This window comes from Zalophus californianus, chromosome 1 (assembly GCF_009762305.2).
Source record: "Zalophus californianus isolate mZalCal1 chromosome 1, mZalCal1.pri.v2, whole genome shotgun sequence".
In the NCBI taxonomy this organism is placed as follows: Eukaryota; Metazoa; Chordata; class Mammalia; order Carnivora; family Otariidae; genus Zalophus; species Zalophus californianus.
This window is the reverse complement of record NC_045595.1, coordinates 38,152,451-38,177,760: the sequence shown is the minus strand read 5'-3', so window position 1 is coordinate 38,177,760 and position 25,310 is coordinate 38,152,451. Positions and strand designations below refer to the sequence as shown.

At 41.5% G+C, this 25,310-nt stretch overlaps 1 protein-coding gene across 9 annotated transcripts in view; it reads left to right on the top strand.

The window, feature by feature from the left end:
- FOXP1 (forkhead box P1) overlaps positions 1 to 25,310 on the top strand; it is a 574,460-nt gene that overhangs the window by 414,005 nt on the left and 135,145 nt on the right. For all 9 annotated transcript variants that reach the window (XM_027584342.2, XM_027584345.2, XM_035728162.1 and 6 more), the window contains one exon: positions 8,904 to 9,005. In XM_027584342.2, coding sequence (XP_027440143.1) covers positions 8,904 to 9,005 — 102 coding nt within the window. The remainder of the gene's footprint in view (positions 1 to 8,903; positions 9,006 to 25,310) is intronic.

Below are 25,310 nucleotides of genomic sequence, written 5' to 3'. Positions count from 1 at the left end.
TCTAAAGCAACTAACTGGCATAGTGCCTGGCCCATGGTAAGCAGTTCAATACATTGTTTTTATTTCAGTACCCTAAATGCAGGGAGTTACTGCACTCCCCCTGTGTCTAGATGGTACTTATTTCTTAAATTGTTACACTAGTGGAATCTTCACTATTTGTAGTAACTGCTCTGAGAAATGTAAATAATTGGAAATGATGATGATGATGATGATTATAATTTTTGTCCTAGTTAACTTTGTCCTAGTTAACTTTGGAGTGAGTAGTCCAAATTTTAGATTATTAGTCTGGTTTGGGTCTTTCCTCTCTTTCCACTTCGATTTCTTTTTTCTTTTCCTTTCTTTTCTTTTTTTGTCTTTCATCTCAGCTGGAATGTTGCCTCTAAATTGGCTTTCACTTTTGATTCTTTTTCCAATGTTCAGGTGAGGGAAGGAAAGTATTTTGCAAAGCAAAGCATTCATAAGGCATCCCCAAGTACGTGTGACTTAGAAGGAGCGAAGGAATACAGCACCATATTTGTTTGAGCAGAAACTAGGTTCAGTGTTAGTAGTAAAATCATAGAAAACTCTATTATTTTGAACATGACTCTAGCCGGATTCTTCTTCTGCAAGCTTCAAAATTAGTAGGTCTCATCACAAGGTTCGAAAAGATATGAATCTGGATTATTCATGAGAGTTACTGGGCTGCATCCCCATAAAAGACAATTGCAGAAAACAACAGGTTAATACAGCAAGTTAATAGATCGTTTTGATTCATTTATCCTTGCAGTTGACCCCCCCCCCCCCCATATTTTCTACTTTGGGAACTTAGAGAAGAAATGGGCCCATGTATTTATTTCTTTGGGGGGCACAATCTGGTCCTTCCTTAACAAGGAGAAACGGGTTTGATGCAGCACCTAACTTAACATTTTAGACATTTGCTAATAAACTTGACTTCTGTTTTACTTCATTGCAATGCTAGTGTTGCCTACGGTCATGGCGCCCCAGGCTGTGGTCTTGCCGACTCTAGACAGGCTCAGGCTTGGGCAGCGCTTGGATGGACTCCCTCCAAAGACAACTCAGGTGCCGGAGACTTGGTGTGATTCAGCGTCTGGCACTGGCTCCAGCAGGGAGCAGCCAACCAGAGCCTCAACAAGGTGGTTATAGGGCCCTATGTTAATAGGTGTGTGGAGTAGGAGTATGATGGTCGGGGTTTTTGTCTCCTCTTATATGAGACTTCAAACAGATTTCCTGACTGTTTATAGCCATTAAACTTATTTCAGCTGATTTTGCAAGAGGATCGTAGATAGCCTTTTTCTTTTTGTCTCATGAAAATTCCTAACTTTTACCTTCTTTGGCGGCAAGTATCCTCTATGTGGATACTTAAATAATAAAAATTATTCATAACTGCAAGTAAATATAGGGTTTTCTGACCCCTTTCTGCCCCTAGGTTTCCTTTGGGGGTGGGACTTGTAGCAGAATGCCTCCTTCTGTTTAGGGCCTTCTGACATTTCTATGTCCGTGTCTCCTGTACTTGGGGCATGGGATCGTGTTTGAACTCTAAGGCACGAATGCTGGCAAATCATGGCATGGCACAAGAGCACAGTGACCCAGTTCTGTTCTCTTTCAACCCAGTTCTTAAAAAAAAAAAAAAAAATGAAGGAAGGAAGAAGGAAAGACAATACTGTCTGTCATCTTTTCTTCTAGGAAAACACACTCTTATTGATTGCCAGCATTAAAAAAACTCCCCAGCTCCCAACATACCCATGTCAGGATTTTACCTTATTTGATACATTTTAAAGTAGAGCCAAAGTGAAGAACTTAAGTATTAAGTGTCATAGCAGTGATAACCACCCTGTGTGTAGCGTGAAGAACAGAAAGTCGTGTCAGTAAAGATTTGGGAAACCCAGCTCGAGTAGATGTAGAAGGTGGAGGTCCCAGTTGGTATAGGATGATAAAGAAATTGCAGTGGTCCAGGTGGCGGAGGGATGCTGTTTCCTGGCCTCTTCTCTCCCCACCCCCACACCCGTGGATGACACTGCCCATGGCCATACCTCCTTGTGCAGGTAGGACCGTGCCAGTAGGTATCTGTGACTTTTTCATTTCCTGTCCTTTTGGATTTCAACTCAAACATAATGTTCCAGTTCTGTAGACATGGGGTTGTCTCTGCTCCAATTTTTCATCATGTCTATCTAGATATTGTCTCATAAACTCATTTGCAAAGACTGTGGAACATTTTGAGATAATCCATCCCTATCTAAATATCAGCTACTATGGAATGCTCTCAGAGTATACAATACTTTCTCCAGCTGTTAGGACTCTCAGGATGGCTGAAGCAACATGGAATCTTTCCCTTCTAGGTCACTGATTCAAATCCAGTATCCTAGCTGATCTAAGGCTTTGCTGTCTGCCCCACCTGCTCGGGGGGTGGGGGGGGGGATGTCGAGTCAAGTGAATCAACTACCGATGAATGTTCAGAGTCTATACCCTTATTTGGATTCTCATCAAATAGACCAAACAATGACTAGTGCAAAGAGACTGTTAAAGGCTCTCTGATGATTTTTTGATGGTTGTTGCCCCCATATATTAAAATTTTAATGGGGGAAGTGGTTTTTCTTTTTGTTTTTTACTTATGATGCTAGTAACATGACTTGATGATCTGCTTTCTTTTTGTATCTAATATTTACACAATCACTTAATCAGAATCTTTCCTTGGGCAAATCCCTCTATGAGATTAGCTTACTTTTCCATTTTCCTGTGATAACCAAGTGCTCCATTTGTAAATCACTTTTCCCACCTTTGGCATTCCTATTGGAGAACTTGCCCTGAAGTGCTGTTGATTCTGTGTGAATGCATCTACACATCTAGTCCTATCAGCCACTGTCCTTTCTTTTTTAGGTGACCCACAAATGCTCTGTCCATCCTGCTGGAGTGATTACTATGTCTAAAGGGAGGAGGTGATGGAGTTTCTCTGCATACGCAGTCCCAGGTCTGGCTACAGTGGGATCCTTAGATTGTGTTTAAATGATGAGCACTCTTGTTAAGATGGTAGTTAGTTGCTGGCTTGCACCAAGGTAGCAGATTATTTTATGGGGAGAGAGAAGCTCTCTAGAGGTACTCTGAGGCGCATCAGGAGGTTGAGAAATAAAGAGGAGAACATGACTTCTTTCCTCCTAAGCTTCCCATGCTGCATTTTATTGCTAGCTTTTCCTCCCACCCCCATACGCACAGTGACTGTTGATTAGCCTGGGAAATTATCTGAGAAACAGGTTTGATCTTGAGGGGTGGGGAGAGTCTAGGAAAAGAAATTAGAGGAAGGGTGGCTGACTCAGAGCAGCCTTTGAAGCTGGAAGTGGGACAACTTGTCAGGGCAGACAGGAAATAACCGACTTTTCTCCACTGGCCAATAGTGCATGCTGTCTTCATTCTGATGGTGTTTGGGACCTCACACCCAATTGAGGAGATTCACTCTCAACTGGTGTAAATTATCTGTGAGAAGAAACACATATTCAGAGTTGGCAACTCGTTTTAAATAGTTTCAGAAGCACACGGATGTATTTTGTTTTCACGTCCCAGTTCTTTCTGGAAAATCAAATAGGACTTTGAGCTTTAAGAACAGTGCATTAGTAAGGTCCATGCACGTCAGCTACCTTCTAAGCTAATTTTGGGCAACTGATGGCAAGCTTTGTTTTTATAAAATTGTGTCCAGTGGCATCTTTGGGGAATCTCAGAATACAGATAGCAACCCAAGGCATGGCTTGGCAAACTTTCCCTGTACAGGGCCAGATAGGAAATATTTTAGGCTCTGTGGACCATACGGTCTGTGTTGAAAGTACTTAACTCTGCTTTGTGATACAAAAGCAGCCATAGACAGTATGTAATGAAACAAACATGACTGTGTTCCAATAAAACTTTATTTGTGGATACTGAAAATCGAATTCCCTATACTTTTCACGTGTCACAAAATATTCTTCCTTTTATTATTTCCCCAACTATTTAAATACATAAAAACCATTCTCATCTCATGGGCTGAACACTAACAGCTGATCAGGGGGATTTGGTCCATGGGCTATAGGTTGCTGACCCAGGACCTAAAACATGGGGGTTAGTCCTCTTTTTTGAGGACCTCCAAATATCAGTGCTTATCTCAGGCCTCATCACCGAGTGTTGTATAAAAACTTGCATGAAGGTTTTCTCCTTCTGCCAGTTTCCTTTACATATATGTGCATGCTTATTCAAATCATATTTTATATAAACTTATTGCTGTTTCTTAAAATATAGTAAACATGTTTTTGAACATTGGCTACCTTAATAAACATGCTAAACATGGGGATATCTAGCCCCTAAAGTATAAACATCTGCTCTGAACTTCAGCTATAAATAGCTCAAAAGTTGTAAAGATGCTTATGTGAAGCATAATTTGTAAATAACAGATGGCACTTACTAAGATAGTGAAGGCCCTCGAGAGAATGACATAATTTTGAACCAGTAGAATCGAAGGTGTGTCAGAAATGCCCAGGCCCCAGTTAGCATAGGAGCATGGTCTGCCAAACTAGCAACGAAGCACCCACTGCCTGACTCTGAGCACTCCGAGCTGCTTGGGGCCCATGGAGCATTGATCATAAGGCAACTTTGACCCCTTGTACCGACTGGGGCATAGATGGTAGCCAAGGCAGAGAGGGAGGCTCTGTCCACAGATGAAGACAGTACGTGCATGCCTTCCAGCCCTTTCCTCTGTTAGCTCATAGAGCCATTTATTTTATCCATTGAAGGAAAATAGATGTGAGTGTGTGCATCTGGGCTTTTAAGTGCCTGGTTTTATCGGTCACCCCCTTTCTATGACATCTTCAAACTACGTCTTTCTTGTAACCTGAGACTAGCACTCAATACAGCACCAAGTTGCTGGTGCCAAGCAATTGTCACATCTTTTATAAAGGAAGTGTTGACTCAACCCAGCCCAGGAACCGCCATCAATAGTAAAAGGTCTCCAGAGATGGGATGGGGCCTTTTAAGTTATTTACTTAGCAGTTGGTCTGGAACTTGAGTCAGAGTTGATCCTTGCTTCTTAAAAGAGAAATTCTTTCACTTATTCATATGCTTTTTCTTTCTCTCCCCACCCCTCACTTACCCTCTTTTCTTCTCTCTCATACACACACAAACATGTATCTATGCATCTTTTTATTCTGTATCCAAAGGATCTCATTTATCTTCAAACAGGATAATGTAACTTCTCTCCATATGGGATTGAGACATGGTTATAAAAATAAGAAAAGTCTAGGGCCACCTAGGTGGCTCAGACGGTTTAGCATCTGCCTTCGACTCAGGTCATGATCCCAGGGTCCTGGAATCAAGTCCCACATCAGGCTCCCTGCGGAGCCGGGAGCCTGCTTCTCCCTCTGCCTCTGTCTCTCTCTCTCTCTCTCTCTCTCGAAGAAATAAATAAAATCTTAAGAAAAAAATAAAAGTCCATCCTCACTCTTCAGTTGTATTGGAATATATCTCTGAGGCTGGCTATCAAGTAAGCATGTATGGGTAACTAGTGTTTTCTGGTGCAGTTTCCAAAGGGGATCCCATCAGTCATTCCAAATTTTCCACCGACCGACAATGAACAGGACAATAGACATTTTTGACTTTCTACAAGCAGTAATACCAGAGATTCGTATTATAAGTTATGTAATCCAGCTCATATTATAATGATAATGCTCAAATGTGTAGTCTTGTACACTAAGGATTTATTTCTCTTCTTTTTTATGACAATTTAAAATCTAGATCCAGTGATTTACATACACTGGAAATCGGAAAAGCAAATGCCCTTTGGTGGTTGATTTCACAGTACTTTATAAGTTCTAATAAATTATCTTTTAATATGCTTGTTGAGACCTCAGTTGGTTTGGGGGTGGGGGAGGATAGGTTTAATGCTTTGCTCCAGCTTTGTTCCCATAATCAGGATAAGGCCAGGGAATTATTGTGGCACAATCCATAACAATTCAGATCAAGGTGAATAATTTATACTAGTATTGCCTCTCCATTCCAGATATTTGAAGTTATTTTGCATTTTTGCATTCATTTTGAGAAGAAAATTTGGAAGCCAGCTTGCACATATGTCCATCTTGTATTCTCCTTTGGTAGTTTGACTGAATTATCACTTGTGTTCCTACAAGTTCCTAAGCCTTTTCTCCTGGTGCTGCTGTCTTTGAGTACCGTCTTTAGCAGGGCTCAGTATGAAATGCTGTAAGGTAGCTGGAGTTCATTACGTGATTATTTAAGTTCATGTGCTCCACATTGGGTCTAAAAAAAGATGTTGTACACCTAAATGACTTTTTTCCCCCTTAGAACCAGTAAAATAATTGCAAGGATTTCACTAGCCACTTTTGAAATGTATAGAGCCAGCTCAATAACCATTCATTGAAAACTTAGGTTTGAGTCCTATACTTTCTTTTGCTCAAGTACACTTATGAGAACATAAGAATAGTTTTGTGGGGGGGGGGTGTGTGTGTGTTTTAAAAAGACACTAAATACCATGCCTTTTGCCAAAATGAGGAGTTCACTGTACAGATTCTCTGAGACTTGGTTATTTAAAAACTGAATACCTATTCTCCAAATACTTGGTGAAACATGGTAAATAATTTTAACAAAGATTTGTGACTATGGAGTTTGCATCATTTTGCTTTGCTTTTCTTGCTCTTAGTCTCAAATGTCCCTAACCTTTCTCCTCTTCCCCACCATGTCTTCTTCTGCACTCTTTCCTTGTCCTCTACAGTTCCTCTGCCTGCCTTTCCAGGTAACAGCCAGACCCTTCTTTGCTGATCCGTTCATTACTCGGGAAACTCTGAAGCAAGCACTTAGACTATGTAGCAGTTCCCTTTTCTACATTAAAAAGCTGTAAGACTACCTCATGTGAAATAGTTAAGAGAACATATATAGTAGGAGGAGAGGCTTTTGCTCCTGCAGGCACCTTGCAAAGGGGACTATTTTTCTTATATGATATAAATGAAATCCTCACTCTGCCCACTTTTACACCTACGCATGTACTGAGCGTCTCCAAGGAGACAAGGAAACCCGGAGTCCAGTGATGGTGAATCCTCCTCAGAGACAGCAGGCTGGAGTCTCGGGCAACTCTCCCAGGCGTCTTGGCTTCCAGATGCCCCTCTCAGACAGCCTCTCTTCTGGAGGCACTTCCAGGCAGGCTTTCTCGAACATGTCTTTCCCTTCACAGACGAAATAGCCTGTACATTACATCTGAAGGGTTGGTGGTGGTGAGTTCAGTAGGCAGAAGGCCTCCCTGGGACAAGGGGGTGGGTGTCCTGGGGAGGTGGGACGGGAAGGTTCCATCTTTCCCAAGATCTTTCCTTTGTCACCCATTTATCTGTGCATCTGTTTCATTGCCTCCCTTTGTGCCTTTTAGACACAAAGGCACCGCTGAACCTTACCAAATGTCTAAAAAATACTCTTTGTTACAGTAGTACAGTTATGAGCTCAGTTTAGTGAAGTTGTCCTTTTAGAAGTACTACTCTTGCTGATTCGGCATTTCTAGGTGTCTGTTCATGAACGATCCACCATCTTGACCACTCTCTTTTCCCTTCCCCCTGAGTTCAGTGCACAGGGCCTTCCAGGACATCCTACCTTTCCCTCATTCCATGGTGTCACTGTAACCTTTTTTGGAACTATGTACATTATTTTCTTATACAAATGAAGTCTTTGCTTCTCTTTGAGAAACACACTACCATCCTAAGTCCATTATGCACACTTTCAAAGACTTCTAGTATTAGATCCTTTTGCTGCACTGACCACATCTACCGGTGCATCTTGTTTTAGGCACAAATAATTAGTTACTATGTAGAAATTATTATTGATGTAATCCCCCAAGAAATCCCATTCTGTTTCTAAACTCTAAGCACATCATTTAATGAACATTCTTGACCTGTCTTGCACATGAACATTCTTGGTTCTCAGCCAAATTAACTCGAATAGCCTAACTTCTCGTGTGATTTTCTAGCACATTGTCTGCAAACTTCAGTCTTCTGTTGCTGATCCTGCTGCCCTCTTTGGAAAGGTGTGGCTATTATTTTTGACAGTAAATGTTCTCATGAAGGTTTCTTGATGACACCTTTTTTTTTCTTTTTTTACTTGAGCTTTTAAAAAAAGGATTGGTCAGTCTGTATTTTGCACTTGGGAGGACTCTCCTATTTACCTTTTGCTTTATCCCCAGGTCATATTACTGCTTTTTAAATAAAAACCACCAATGTTACGAGCTTAAAAGGGTTGTTTTGTATTAGGCATCATCAGTTTTGTTCACAGGCACAGACTGTACCTTTTGAATTGACCTAGAGGTCACATTTGCTCCTTTTTTTTTTTCTTACACAGTCTCTTCAGGTCACCCTCAGTATATCTTACCTTATTTGATCTTCCTTCTCACATACCTTTATCCATAGCGTGTTTCACCATTTAGCTTCTCCTCTTTCTTTGGACTCAGAAGAGGTCAAAGTCTTAGCTTTTGACTTGAGCTCTCAAGTTCCCCCAGGAAATATTGGAGGATGAAGGTCCCTCCAAAAAGAGCCCCATCATTGTCTCCTAAACTTGTGTCTTTTGTCTGGGTCCTTCCTAGCTGCTATGCCTGCCTTGCTCAGGGTCCCAGTCATTCATGGTCCAACTGATGTCACATTGACGGCAGGAATAAAGCATCTGCTTGGGTGGATTGTGACGCCTAAGGAGTTGGCTACGACATTGACTCCATCTAAGAAAACGTAAACCAAATGTGGAAAGTTTCCCAACTTAGACTGGTGGGAAGTTTTGTTGGCTGGTTCATTTGCCTGGAAATGTGAAAGTCAGGATCCCATCCTAAATTGTACTTCCTGGAATCCTTTATGTGAAGGAAGCCCCGAACATGGGTACTCACACAAATGTGTTTCTTCCATTTTTCCTTCCAGGCACTTCAAGTGGCCAGACAGCTTCTCCTTCAGCAGCAACAACAGCAGCAAGTTAGTGGATTAAAATCTCCCAAGAGGAATGACAAACAACCAGCCCTTCAGGTGATAATTCTTTTTTGAAAAAACTGACATTATACACTATAAGCCATTGAGAAGTGGATTGTGTTGGGAGTTGCAAATCACGTATGAAAATCTTCTGCAGAAGGTGCATTTTTTAGTTTACCAGCAGAGGATGACATTTTGGAAAAAATGTCTATTCAACCAAGAGTGTGTTTCTTAGGAAGAAGATCTCCTAATGAGTTGATGTAATAGGATGAGTAGTTGCAGGTGTGGGTTGCTTAATAGGCACCATGTAGCACCAAGGAGAAAAAGTTCCTGGTACTCAAGATAGGTCACCTCATTCTCTCATGATGGGGCTGGAAATGCAACACCCACACACATAACCTTAGTGCAGTGGTTTTCAACGGGGGGTGATTTTACCCTCCCCCCACCGCCACCCCACCCCACCCCACCCCCGCCAAGGGACAAAAGGGCAATGTCTAGAGACAATCTTTGGTTATCCCAGGGGGGGCATGGGTGCTCCTGACAACTAAATAGTAGAGGTCAGGGATACTACTTAACTGGTCCTACCCTGCGCAGGAAGATCCCCCACAGCACAGAACCATTTGTCCCAAAGTGTCAATTGTATCAAGAACTGTTAGGAGGACTGAGGAAGATACAGTACTTTCACTATTACCTAGTCGTCAGCGTAATACGTACTTTGTTCTTTAGTGAATGTTCTCAGAATATTTCTGGATCATTAATGAAAAATGGCAGGCAATTTTTATGTAAAGATATCAAAAAAGACTGTTTTAGCAACTTCTGATTTCAGCCCTATTGGGGGCAGGGGCTAACAGAGTAGAAAAAGGGGTTCATAAAAATCTAATTTGGATTTTTGACTTGGAGTCGAAAATTGTAATAGAAAATTCAAGGAAACTTGATGGAGGGTGTTCGTGCTCACATCTGAGACAGGGCACTTGCAGGTGCTACGTGATTCAACTGCTTCCATAGCTCAGAGTGGGCATCCTCAGAACAGGAAGTGAAGATGAGTTTCTCACACTGGACATTTGGGGACAGAACTTGTAAATGGTAGCTATTGGGTAATACTTGGCACCAGTGACTTTGACCATGAGGTCAACCCAAATTCCAGCTTGTGTTGACTTTTCTCAGATCAGAGTGAACCCACATCAGTTCCCAAATTATCCTGCAAAGATCTAACTGATGTTTGGGGAACAAGTCCTAGTTCTTCTGCATCTACTTGGGAAGCCGTCACTGTCTAGGGCAAGTTTGGCACTAAAGTAACACTTGATGGGAACAGTTGGATGACCATGTGCATTGTTGACTAATACTTCCAAAACCAGTTAGTTATTTGGTAAACCATCATCACCAATCCATAGGCCTTTTCATGTGTGTAAATGCTGGGGAAATTTTTAATGAGGTACAGTGCCATTGAGGTCCCATGTCAGGTGCTATAAGAAGTGCTTTGTTGTGCAGATGTCTTAAGAACAGCTCTGGAGGATGAAATATGACTGGATTGACCTTTCAGCTGTGAGCTTATTTGTCAGGATTCAAATAAGTTGAAAGGATCAAACTGAACAGTTTCCGTAGTCAGACTGGGAATTGTGTTTCAGAGGTCAGCTGCAGAGGCCGCATTGCAGATTCCAGAACATAGCCAATTGTTGGTACATATTAAAGTGCTGGGGCATCTCCTGCAGACAGAGACACAATTAAAATTCTAATTTATTAATGTATACAGGGAACTAGCCCAGCCTGTCACTCAGTGATTCAAATGACTGTCCATTCTCTTTGCCTCCCTCTTGGAGCTCTAACAGCCTTAAAAATACTGTGAGTCCTCTTGAATTTATCAGACCTCAAGTGCATTGGAAAAATGACAATATATTATTGGGGGGAGGTGGGACTCTTACACGTAGTAGAGCTTTGGTTAGGGATAATTTTAAAAAGTACACACATACACAATCTGTCTGATGCACTGCTCTTCAGTATTGAATATCATATGTAATTTTTTTATACTAGACTTATATTCCCTCATACTTGCTTTTTAAAGACATATGGCATTTTTAGGTAACTTCTTTTCCAAGATGAACGAAGTTGCTTTAGGGCTAAATATATGAAGTAAAGTTTCAGGGGATTTCCTTTGGAGGGCTCTTTTTCTTGCCCGTTATAAGGTTTTTAGCCACCAGAAGAGTATGATACAGAGAGCTTCATTTTTCTTGGCAAACACAGTGTCAAAACCAACCTAACACATTCTGCTGAGCACTTCAGTCTGTATAAAAAGTGCGGGGCGAGGGGGCCATCTTGAATGCTGGTTTTGCTAAATAAGATGTTTTGAGTCCCTTCCTACCCCTCCGTGGGAGAGTTGACAAGCATAGAATTTAGACCAGCTTTAAGAGCTGATTGGTGGGGGGGCGGGGGATAAAGAATTGGTTGACTGGTTGTATGTGTGCGCGTGCGTCATGTGCATCATAGACTGCGTCTTGTCAGCTGCCTGGTAGGGTCATGCAGATTCACCAGGCTTTATTAGGTTGGCTGGCCTTCCACAAACAGAGAGAAGAAATTACTAGCCTAGGTCACATGGTATACTACCTCCTTCTCAAAATACGTATGGAGACTCGGTGATTCACAGAAGGAATAACCTTCACATTTAAAGAGATCTCACCCATTCCATGTCCTCGCTGGGGCATCTCAGCCAGTGTGGCTCTGAAATGAAAGGGAACTCCTCTATCACAAACCTTAACAGTGTTCATTTCTGTTCTTCGTACCCTTCATAACTACACTGAGAGACCTATTTTAGCAAATTTCAGATATTCCGCATAGAGGAAGGCTTGACAGGGAAGAAGAATATGATCTGCTGATTGCTTGAGGAAAAAAAAAAAAAAAAAGAAAGAAACCCAAATCCTCAAATATACTGTGACTTATATTTTAGGCATATCTCACACTTCCCTGCTTTATGTTTGGCAGCGTTCTCCAGTTTCACAGGCTGATGATAACAAACAAAAGAGAATGGAAAGTTAGAGGAGGCTCTAAGTGGTTACTCGATAGAGATCACAAAATGTAGTCAAACATCAGCAATTTGGACTAATTTCAGGAAGATGAGAGTAAATAAGAGAGAGGAATGCCCTCTCCAGATACACACGCAGAACTCAATCTGAGCTGGCCCCATTCTTGGGCGACGTGTGGTTTACATAATGCGGGCATTAATCGGGTATAGATATTGCTTTTGAAGTTCTTAAAAAACATTCTACTTAGTAACCTAAATCGCCCCTTATTTAGTCTCTGGAGTTGTCTTGCAAATTTTTTATGAATGATGCAAATGAAAACTGAAAATTGGCCCCATTGTAAATTCAGAAACAGGAGGATCTGAATTTATTAAATGCAACTCGGTGAGCATTTCTGGATCAGCCTCAACGCACAGGGCATCCTGCTGATGTTTATCCACATGAAACTGCCAAGGGTACAGACCCTGCCTTCAGGAGGCTTATGAGTTGTAGAAGAATTAACAAGGTTTTGCTGCAGAAAAAGAAAATTATATGTGGGTAAAAATAGTAGGCTTGCTTTTATAAATATTTATATGCTTCTGAAGATTGCTTAAACAAGTGAAATAAATGCTTAACGGTGCAGGTGTGCTCATAACCTCGAAAATGTGTAACTTTACTGGCTGAAGATTAATTTGTGAGTAGATGAGCAATTTTATTGATCGAATTTTGGAACTTTGACCACCGTTTCTGGGTAGTAATTCATTTTGGTTCTTTAAGCATTTTAGTTGTTGGCACGAGTACATAAACTGGAAGGAAATCAAATGACACATTTTCTCCTAAGAAAGTAAAAGTACATGTGTATTCTGGCAGCATGAAAGTTAGGAAAGAAAGTAAACCTTGTGTGTTGCTTACAGTGGAAAGCTGACCACAGTTTCAGGCCGTCTATAAAGAATTTGAACTTGAAACCAGTCATCGGAGATTTTCCCCTTCTGCCTACCCTCCCCCTTCCAAGGTTACATCATTTGGGCGCCCCTCATCCAGGAGGCCATTTCACTGGAAGGAAGGGTAGTGAAATCCACTGGAAGTACGGCCGTGTCGTCCAGTTGGAAGCTCGGGATTATAATAAGGACTCCTGCTTGAAGCGGAGGAGGTTAAAGTACAAGGTCCAGCAGGTGTTTTTTTTTAGCATTTTTATTTGCAGTTATATAAAACGTGCTTTAGGCAGCATTTTTGCTTTGCATTAATGCCACATATAATCTTAGTACCTCATATCATTTCCACGTTATTCACTAAGGAATAAATTGGTAAGAGGAAACCTTTAAAGGAAACTACAATTTTATGTTGTAGATAGTGAAATGGGATGGTTTTGAAATACTGACCCTTAAACAATATCCCTGTGCACGGAATTAGTAAAGTGGATAATTCAGGAGAAGGAGGCAGATTTTTTTTTTTTTCTTTTCTTAAATGTCTGGAGTTAACATTGTCTAGAATTGGCATCCCTGACCTTAAATTGATATGAAGTGTCAAAATTTTGGTACCTCTTAAGGTGTCATTGTTACCACATGACTTTGGAGAGTCCCAAAACCCTAAAAAATAAATCTTGATAAGAAACAATAAAATAGAAATCATGCTTTAAAAATGGCTATTAAGTCTTACAGATTACACACACCGTTAAAAGTATGATAGAAACAGTGACCCTGGCCCCTCAGAAAAAAACGCATCCACACACAGAATTTTGTATCCAGTTTTAAGGGTTTCCTGAACCTCAAGAAATCCATCCTGTGACCCAGGTCAAATACTCTTGCTTTCAGATTTTTTTTTTTTCTAAAATACTATGTTCTGTCCTTGCCTCCAGATTTCTGATCTGAGCTGTAATGTAATGAATTAGCTCATTTTTGCTATTTCAGCTTCAGCCGTATATAGGATGAGCCGGTGTCCCAGTCCTTTCAGGATATCCCTGGTCTGTGGCTGGTGCCGGAGTGTATTTATTGACATTTCTCACTCTTTTAAAGCATCCCAGTTTGGACATTTAATTATATGGTCATGTTACCAACATGCACCTAAGTATTAAAATTCCAGTGTGATGCTCATATTTTAAATGTAAGCATGTCACCATATGCATATGTCACTATAGGCAAAGATAATTAACGTTTAGTTAGTGCTGAATGTGGACCACCCCCACAGCTGCCCTGTGGTATAGGAACTGTCCTTAAACTGTGCTATGGATAAGGAAAAGTAACTCACAGAGGTTACCTGACTTGCTGCAGAGCGCACAGGCAGGTACAGCACCAGGGTGGGAAGCCAGGTGTTTTAGGACCACAGACGACCAGTATTGCCATCAGGAAGTTCACTGCAGCCTCTCCTTCCATGTACATTTCCTCAGTAGCTACGGAGCGCCCCGTTTGCCACGAAGAAGCAAATTATTTTTCCATAGCATAAGCAAAAATAAAACCAAACCACCAAAAACCAATTCCACTGTAAATTTCAGGATTTCAGTTAAGGGGACTAATATCTGTGTCGTTATCCTAATTGTCACCTTGTCTGCGTGTGCATCTCAGAGGTGAGCAACAGCAAAGAAAAGTTATTTGTCATGCTCAAGTCTGAAGTGCTCTTACGAGCTTCCATGTGTTGGAACCTGGAATGGTATGTTATAATCATTGTTGGGGCTAGGAGGTGGGGAGGGACAGGGGGGAAAAACATACTTGACTGGTCAAAAATGTGTAAATTGCTGACAAAATGACACATGTAATTAAGAGTGCTCCTACCATTTTACCTTGTGGTTTACACCTCCAGTGTTGAAAAAGAGAGCGACTCCCACCTCACTAATTACCATTATCACTGAAATGCTAGGGTCGGAGTCATTAGCTCCATGTGCATTTAATTAGAGGAAGGCTGAAATTGGATTTAACTTATTACTTTTTCATGGATCACTTTCTTGTCATCACTTCAAATTGGATTGCAGCCCCAGGTAACTAATTATGAGAGCCACAGGATCAAGAGTGAAAAAAAAAGGTAATTAGGAATAACACTGTCGGACCCTTGCTGGTCGTCCACTTGTGCTTTGGAAAAAAAGAAGGGGGAAAAACAAAACAAAACCCCAAGCTGTATTTTGTAGTATTACAGATTAGGGAGTTAGAGGTGTGCCTGGTTGTGGGGCATCATGGGAGTCCATCACCACCCAGAGTGGTTTTCTATGATATACAACTGAGTTGAAGATGTCGAATCGACACGGTTCCACAGTCAGCTCCTTAATACCTAGATTAAACTTGTTAAAGCAACAGATTGGTTGTAGGTATGAGGCATCTCAACAACTGTGTAGTCTGGAGGCCTCACATATATGATTACAACAAAGCTGTCAAGATGCCTCTGAGCCAAAGTACAGAATATTTTTAAGTACAGGGAGTTAGAATTTAATGAACGTATTAATGTTCCAGAAACATCATTCATATCTGACAGGAAGACATATCAGTCAGCACAACAGTAAGGCTTAGGGTTTATACATTGGGAATTTTTGTCAAAGTTTCCAGCAGACCGTAATATTCAGACCATTTACTATGCTTCTAGTTTGTTCCCTACCCCACCCCAGTGTTGTGGATAGGCTTGCTGAGGTTCTGTTTCTCCTTCCGCCCCCATCGAAAATACTTTAAAACAAATTATATTGTTTCCATGTGCAGAGCAGAATTCAGAACTGCAAGCAATCAATTTTATTGACATCATCTGAAAAAATGTTGGTGACAGTTCGAGGATGTGAAAGGGTTGGATTTTTAAAGTCGCCAGTACTAAGTGGCCAAAAAAAGAAAAAAAGTGTTCTGTTTTTTTTTTTTTTGAAATGTAATCTCATTACTCAAAAGAAGTCCTGTGAGTTAGACTCTCCCAAGAAGGTATTCTTCTTTGATAGACTGTGATAGCATAATGAGAAGACTTGTTATCAAGGCTCTTGGTTTCCTTGAAGGGAGAAAAAGCTTCCCAAAGATGTGAATCACCAAGGAAAGATGGCTGGAGTTTCTTAAGTTGTTTAAAATTGGTTTTAATGTTCTGTTAATGTAAGCAAATAATCACGATTCAGTCTTGGGTGACTTTTCAAACCTGGGTAAGTGGGACTTGCTCGTTATTTTTTCGGGAGTATAGGGAAGTAGAGACCATGATGTGCCTACCTGACAGACGCCACCACATTATTATTCCCCAAGTGATAAAATGCTCTTCCTGGAATTATGAGTCCTTTTCTGTTGTGAATCTTCAGGGCAAAATCTCAAGAACCAAAATAGTCATCATCAAGTCTAATGCAGAAAATTAAAGCTTTTTTTTTTTGAACATCTTAAGTTGATTTAGAATTTTTGTACACAATATTCGTCTGTGGTTGAAAGGGGGCACACCGAGGTCAAGTGATGTAGTGTTTTCCATTTTTCCATATGAGTCTCACAGTGTGTGATAAAAGCAAACTCCTTTATTTTGTAAGTCTGCAGGAATTTCTGATGAAGTGCAGAGGTCACGTTCCCTGTCAATTTGAGTAGCCAGCATTTTTTAACTACTGTTTTTTTCTTCCCTTTTCTGTGTGTCTTTTCTTCCCTGCCCCCACCCCACCATAAACCGTGGCACTTTTCTGACACATGCACAGTGAAGTCTTCCAATCTGAAACTCATTAGCACACAACATTGGACCCTGTCCAGTGGTTAGAAAATTTCCTGAAGCCTAGAATAACAGCATTTGGTGTAAGCACCACAGACCAGCAGTGACAATGGGGGTAGTCGCGCTCTCCTGGCGCCCTGCCCGGTCGGGAGAGCCAACTGACCGTGCAAGGCAGTGAGACAGAGGTCGTGCATATGGGATGGGCTCAAAAAGTTCGGTCCTTGGAGAACTAGGCTTCCGAAATCACAAGGCAGTATCTTTCCCCCATGCTGATTATTTCAATTGGTTTAGAGGTATTTATCAACACGAGCTGTGGGAACGTGAAAGCAGACCGTTAGAGAAATAACGATGAACACCCATTTCTACAAAATAACATTTTCACTTCTGTAGCTTTTGGGTAGTACAGAACCTATGGAGTTAATGAATTCATTCAAACTTTATTCATTGCACCTCACTCTCTCCAGGTAGCGTGACCAAGATGAAATCATCCTCACATTAGAAAAATTACCCAGTTCACCGTGGGTTAGGATAATTTGAGCAGAGTTTTCAAGCAGGAAACGGAGTCCCACAAATGCAGTAGTAATAATTTTAAATAGCAATCACATAGGCTGAACTTTCCAGCAGCCGGACAACTATGGGGGCTTGATTCCATTATTATTCCCATTTTACAGATGAGGAATGGAGGGCACAGAGAAGTTAACTTGCCTGGGGCCAAACAGCCACTGAGTGGCCAAGCTGGGCTTGCAGCCCAGATAGTCTGGCTCGAGACTCTCTGCTCTTCTCCGTTCCATTCTACTGATTCTCCCTGAGCTGCTGCCTGGGCCTAGCAAGCAGGGGACAGCGAAAGGAACAGAATCAGAGTTGCTGATGCCTATGGCTTGTCACTAACCACTAGACCACACTGTCTCCTAATTTGGACATATGTTTATGGGCATATTTGAAAAATAGTGCTTGTAATTGAAATATGCACTTTCTAAAGGGAAATGACGCTTGGGAAAGAGAAGAAAGGCGGGTATTACTCAAAGTCTGCAGACAACTCTGCAAGTAATTGTCTAAAGGCAGCCGTTGAAATTGAGAAGCAGTTTGGAAAATGTACAGTTTGGGAAATTTGTGTACCGATGTAATTACGGTAGTTGTGAGTTGATGTCATGCCTAGTAACAGTTTTTGTATTGCTTGGGCCTTTGTTACTGAGCTGTGATATCATGAGCAAACTATTATAAACATAGCATGGATATAGCATGCTTGTGTAACAAAAGATCGGGAACTTTTATTAAGTTTGTTTTCCTTGTCATATTGTAAAAATTTATTATGTGTACTGTGTATATTAGAAACAGATTCGGGTAATTCTGTCTAAATGAAGTCATCCCGGCTATTTCCAGACTGTCTGTTTTTGGTTGTGAATAATTTTCATACATCAGATGGTTGTCATATTTAGTCGCTCTCAAAATTTTAAAGAGAACATATCCCATTTTGAACTTGGGGTGGACTTCAGCTGCCCCTGCTGTTGCGATTGTTTGAGTTTGAAATTACTGCCCAGTGAATTACGGAGACGGAACACTAGTCATTTCTAAAGGGTCTAGGCCTGCTCCCTTCTATTCATAACTTCTCCCCCTTCATCAAAAGAACAGATTTTTAACTACTTAAGTAGTCGAATTTAAAGCTGCCAGCGCACAACTGGGCAAAGACTACCAGCCCTTGCCCTTTTATGTTACATCCCATTGAGGAAATTTGGTAAACATTCAAGCAGACAGAGCCCAGCTTTTATCGGTGTCAAATGGTAGAATGTGGATTTTAAATGGGTCGTTCAAAAACTTTGGATGACTCAGTCCTTCCCTGTTACCCCCCCAGCCCCTTTTGCTTACCACGCTTTTACAACCTGAATATTCCGCCTGCTGCTTCAACTTTTTTTTTTTTTTTTTTTTTAAACCAGCCATTTTCCTTCCTAACCTCCCCCATCTCTGGCTTTTTTCCTCGTCATTTTCTTGAAGTTTATTGTCACTGAATTCAGCGGCCAGGTCTCCATCCTCCCCTCAACCTGTCTGACTTCCTCGTGGCTAAGTCATCCTCTGGTTAACTCAGCTTTCTGGAAATGGCTTTCTTTCAGAGTTCTTCAAGTCTGGGCCCACCCTGCCCCACCGTACCCTACCTCCCAGTCCCCAGGCTGTTCCCCTTCTGTTTCCCAGTCCTTGTCCGGAAGACAAGTTCATTCCTTTCCCAAAGTTCCCTTCCTTTGCTCTTCTCCAATGGTGTGTATCCGTTGGCTTTGCCCATCCTGTTACCTCTGCACCCATGAGGCCGCGCCTGTATGTACCCCTTCCTAATTGCCTGTCTGTGGCTCTCCGCTCAGCATGACAGCAATTGCAATTATCTCTAATTCAACTGATCACTTTTGTCACCAGGCTCTATTAGTCAGAGTCATGAGTCATCATTGACTTATTAATCTCCTTCATCCCCACCAGATTATCCATCATCAGATCTGCCGTTTTTCCTTCCACCGGGTATCTTCTGTCCATTCCTTTCTCCGTGTTTCCTGCTGCTACCTTGTTCCAGAGTTCAGACCTTCGGTTGGCACATGCCTACATCTTGGCAAAGAATGCTAGTGTATCCTCCTCTGGCCCCTCAGAGCATCTCCTGTTGTTCATGCATATCTCCTGTCCTCCTTTTACTGCCTTCAGCTTTCTCTAAATGCTATTCAAAATCCTATTCAAAAACTTCCAGCGGCCCTCTTTTATCGACCATACCAAGTGTAAATTCTGCTGCTTTCTGTCTCGTTTCTTAGTATTCTAGCTTTGGATTAAATCAGATGTCCTGAGAAGGTTGTAGTCTTCTTACTGAGGGAGGGGGAAGAGGGAAATTCAGAACCATGATTCCTTCTGTCAGGAGGGGAATATAAGCGTAGTCCGTGTGATAACATTTCAGAGTCTCCAAAATCCAGGTTTGTAAATATTGCTTATTCTGTCACCTACCATTTAGACAGAAGACCCTGGTGATTGAATTGTGTGTTGAGTTTAATTCCAAGAGAATTATATCTCTGTTTTCTTCAAAAGGAAACTAAAAGCCATGTGATATGCTATGCTCTCCCAGATCTAAATTCTCTGCTACGTTGTCCCATGCTTCTTTTTCATTGCTATCTACTGCTGCAGCCTAGCGGGTTTCTTCTCATCTTCTCTGGACATAGGATCCACAGCCAAGACATTCCTTTGTCTGCATGCAGAAGAGCTGCCTAATCAGACCTAATGAAGCCCCTTTTAATAAGACATTGGTGAAATTATGTCTGGGTTGTTCTTTATTTGGTAGCATAAAGGAATTGTTATATATTCTAGAAACAGAATTGAGAGTCTGAGCCACGTAGATGAAGAGGTTTCATTTGATCTAGGTGCCAAATGGTCTTGCCTGGAGTGCTGTTTGCAGGGTTCTGGGATTAGGATGACCTCTGCAATCAGTTGCCGTGATTGATTAGCCATGTCTGCCATGGGCACCGCAGTTGGGCGTGGTGATATGGGTACCTTCTACTCGCCAAGCTTGATGTAGACTTAACTGATACAGTCTCTTGATCACGTACCAGAGTAGAGAGGGAATTTTTTTCCCCCCCCCGGGAAGCTTGATAGATTCAGTGGTAACCATGTACTTTGTGGTCTCCCCTATATACTTACCTAAGACTCAGCAAATCGTATTCTTATCCTGAAACTATACCTAGTCACAGTCAAAAATGAGGTGTGATGTCCCTTTAAAGGCACAGGATCTTGTACAGTGGCTCACCATGCATATCAGCAAGGTGGTTGAGAGTTTCAGAGATTTGTGTTTCAGAACACTGTGCGAGGGGGCACATCGTGATTAATAGCATGATTTCTGATGTGAAGCTGCCTGGCTTAAGTCCCAGCACCACACTTAAACTGCTATGGGACCTTGGAGAAGTAGCTTAACCTCTCTGTTTCCGTTTTCTCATCTGGAGAGTAGAGCTAATTACCTCACCTACCTGAAGGCGATTGTGAGGATGGAGTAATTAATGCATGAGAATTGCTTGCGCAGTGCCTGGCACATAGTAGCTTCTCAGAAAAGTGAGCTCTTCTCATAAGTATGTAAACTCTTTTTTAAAGGGAAAATGAATACCTACTAAACTCGACATTAGATTTTAATTGCCTTGATACCAGTCCCTATCCAAGCATATGTTGTAACAGGGACTGTCCTCTTGCTCATAGTCAACTTGCAGTTAACCAGCCTTGATGGGAAGATGTCAAGCCCCTAATCTCTAATACAGGGATAATCAGAGTGTCTATCCTATGAAGTTGTTAAGAAGATTAGCTGAGTTCCTGCACCGAAGTAGCATAAAACAGTGCCTGGCACACAACAGGCGCTTAATAAATGTTAGCTGCTGCCATTATCCCTGCTGCTGCTGTCATCGGCATTATCCGCATGGAGCCTGGTTTTCCTCAGTGTATCAATTTTGGCATAAATGAGGGTCATGTTCTTCTGAAACTCCTCTCCAGGTCTTTCTTTTGTCTTTGGCTTTCCAGAATCGTGTATGAATGAATGCTAGGTCATCTTAGCAACCGAGGAATTAATTCCTCATCTGAAATGTGGGAGCCGTGCCATTCTGCACCTGCCCGGCACAGGGTCGGCAATCTGTAGGTCTCTCTTTCCTTCGTGAATTAGTGAATGCATGTGTGATGAATGAATGAATGAGATAGTGAAATGTCTAAGCCAAGAAGGACAAAAAATTGATGCTGCTTGAGGGGATGAGGCTGCAGGCCAGTTCCAGGTTCACAGATCTTACAGAACCTTTCAAGACTGGAAACACAGCATTGAAAGAATCCAGTGTCCTTCCTGCCCAAATCTTCCACTGGGTCGGTGACATGAATTCTGCCAAGTATGGAATGAAAATCACAAGACTCCTGCAGTACTGTTTGACTGCCCTGATGTTCTGTGCTTGCCTTTGTACACTCGCTAATCTGTTGAAGCTATAATATTAATGGCATAGAATTTTAATTCATAAGTATCGACAATTAAAGGAGACCAAAGGCAAAGTACAGAAATGTATTTGGTGTCAAGATCAAGTTCAGTGAAGCATAGCGAAGATGGAACAGATTATTACAAGAACTTGGAGGGGGATAGAAAATCTCCCAAAATCTCTCATTTTGAAAGGAATTGGTTTACTTGATTATTTGCAACACTATCACACTCAGGAAAATCTAAGACAAATGAAAGCAAAACACAATTTAATTGAGCTATTATTTTGCAGACTTTGGCTTGGTTTCACACAGTGTAATCAAATTGCGCTTTGCTCAAACAACTAATGTTAAATGCAGCCTACCAACAGATGTTTAAAAAGAGTCTAATTGGAAAATCTACATCCTGGATTTAGTCTGTCTCGCTGGAAAAAATAGCTGCAAATTTATATTTTCGAGGACGACACGCAGTGACAAGCATTTCCAGAAAAGATAAAGTTTTCTTCAAGGATGCCTGGTGCTTGGGTAAAATTATCTTGAATAGTCAGAGGTGGCACTCTGGAAATTAAATTTCTTGGAAATTCTCCAGCTCTGTGCCATATAGAGCTGTACAGAGAAATCTCCTTTATCATGTTACGTCACCAGAGTCCTGTTACAATCCCTGGATCGTGTCAGGGGCCCGTGTGCTCTAATTTATAATGAGCCCTTGCAAGTCATGCAAGGCACATACTGATTGATGACATTTAAAGGTACTGTCAAGGTGGCTAGGTAATGAAGTTGACCTTCCTCTGTCGTCTCAGTTTCAAGTTTGTACATATAAAGAAACTATTTCACCTGCCATATTTGCTTGGAACTTTTCATTAAATCTACAAAGGGAATTTGGCTTAATAGTTAACTCTTTCTTCCTTTAGACCAAGGGTCAGCACACTTCTCCTGTAAGGCCCAAATAGTGAATATTTGGGGTTCTGTGGGCCATACTGTTTCTTCGGCAATATTTACTCTGCAAAAGCAACCATAGACAATACATAAATAACGGGTACACTATATTCCTATAAAAAAATGTATGTGTGGACACTGAAATTTGAATTTTGTGTAATTTTCACATTCCACGAAACATTCTTCTTTTGATTTTTTTTTTTCCCAACTCTTTAGAAATACAAAAACAATTCTTAGCTCAAGGGCTATGCAGACACAGGCAGTGGACCAGATTTGGACTGTAATTTACGGAGCTCTGTTTTAGATGACCAGATAGGATCTTGCAGCTTGTTCATTGAATGCAGTCGCCTGAATGACAGGCCAGCGAGGATTGCCATATAGCAATCATTTACCAAGTTTTGCACCCTGATGTGGGATGGGACCTGCATCTGCGTGGAGGAAGGGGCATCTTTTCCTAACTTGCACAGTGGTGCCCCCCAACACTCAACTTTTCTTCTTCTCTGTCTTCTTAGGCTGACATCTGTCTACACAGTGCTATCAATCGGTGTGAGGGTGAAACTAGTAATTTTTTTGAAATTCAGGGAAACGGACTTAGCTGGCGGGCCTTTGTTAGTCCAGACCACATACTTGTGTGAAATTAAGGAAAGCACGCTTTCAAGACCCCTTACTGCCATCCGTCATGGTATTTTCATGATATATCTGACTTTGTCTGTCAGAAGAACATCTTTTGATCTGGAGATCCTTTCTCAATCATTACATGGATCTGAGATGTCTACAGTGTGAATGGCTCCCCTTGAATCTACGATGTAATGGCACTCCTCCCCCACAGAGCCCTCCTGCCATGCTCAGTCATGTGGCAGTGCGGATTTTCTCCATTGTTTGCCTTCTGAATCCAAGCATGTCTGATTTTGACAAAGTGACTTACCTCTATTAAGTCTCGGTTTCTTATCTACAAAAGATTAGTCAGTGGTTCCCAACCCTGGAGGCGCATCAGAATTAATATAATTTTTATCATCATCAAGATCTAGGGCTCAAAGCTTTTTCATATCCTAGGTAGATTCCTGAACTCTACCAAATAAGAATCTTGGGATAGGGCCCAAGCATGGATATGTTTAAAAGCCTTCCTAAGTACTTTTTATGCACTCCCACGATTGAAGGCTACTTGTCACGGGGACAGCTAAGTTCCTTGCAGACTCAGAATCTCAGTGTCTCGTTCATTCTGTTTTCCCCTCATTTGTTCCTCAGGCTCCTCCTAGGGTAGTAGAAATGAACTCTGACTCCATCTCACCAGTGTGAGCAATTTGCAATCAATGAGAAGATGTTAGCGAATCCTCGGTCAGGAGTCTTGGCTTTTGCCCTTGGGTAATTTGCCCAGGATATAGCAGTGGACCGACTAGAGGCTGAACGGCCTATGGAAGGAACAATTAGGTAGGCTACCCTCCTGATCTTGGAGTCCACTTGAGAGATCCAGGGAACGAAGACAAAGGATAATCTAGTTGGTATCATGTTGAAGGTCTTTCTGGGGATTTAAAATGCACAGCTCGTCTCTTCTCTATACAGTTGTATATTTCTGCTTTGGAATGGATCCGCAGACTACATTTTTACGATATGTGCCCATTTTTATGACATTTCCAGGCCGGCCCAAATTGGGAAATACTGTAAGTCTCACAAGATCACTAACTTGATTTCCTACCAAAGTCATTTGGATACCTTTCAGGTAAGTGTTGAAATTGGCCTACATGTCAGTGTCAACACCTGTTTTCTAGGAGTTTAGGGCATACCTCATTCAGGAACTTGAATGTTATTTAAAATGTAGAGTCTGTGTTTATCCAGGACCTTTCTTCTTTCACTGTTTTATAAACAAACACCCGCTCTGCTCCTTTTGCAACATACAGAAAGAAAAACCTAACAACATAGAACCAAAAAGACAAACTGGGCTCCTTGTACTTCTTTACCTGTGTATATTCCCATATTCATCTTTGACTTCACTTTTTACAAATAGACGCCTCTTCAGTCTGCCACTGTTTGGAAATTTGGGGACTGTTCAGTGATGAAGGCAAAATGGTCTGACAGCAGCCTGGTCAATGAGGTCCATAGGGCATTTGGGGCAATTTTTTTTTTAAGGCAACACTAGCTGTTTGAGGCCTGAATACCCACCATCTAACAGCAAGTAGCCAATCTGACTTTTTTTAAAAACAATTTACCAATTGGAGTTCCACAAAAGAGAGATTATATTTTTTGACTTATGAACAGCAGGTCAGACATTTCAAAGAAAATTTAGAGAGCAGTAATTTTGAAAATGTACACAGATGAATTTGAAAATAAATATTTCACTGCCTACACAGCTCTATTTAGAATACTGGCTTTGGAAATGTATTCCAGAAGCCTTACCATTTTGCATGACACGGTGTCAGTTCATGCACAATATATTAATGCTTAATTGAAGATAATGTAACTCAGATCAAAGGCATAATTAACAGGCTTGCAGAAACTCTTATGGAGATCAGGATTTTGACTAATAGAAGTCTGGACAAAACTGGTTCATGAAAGAATCTTGAGAACCAGCTGAGCCTCCATCTTTCTGCTCAGCTGATGGTGACAGGACTGGAACTGTGGTTACCAGGCTGGGTGGGCAAGGATTGCCCTCACGTCCACCATGTACTGCCACCCCCTCGGAAACCAGCGCGTCCCCGGTCTGGCTCCCAGTTGGCCTCTGGAGCTGTTAGACGGTAAGGCCCTTGACTCTCTCATTGTCTACAATGACGGGTTGATTTCTGTCAGTGTCACGATATCTGTGACTCCGGGACCTTTCCCTGGAATATGAAGCCTGTGAGCTCTGAGTGGTCCTTAGAACAGAAGTTGA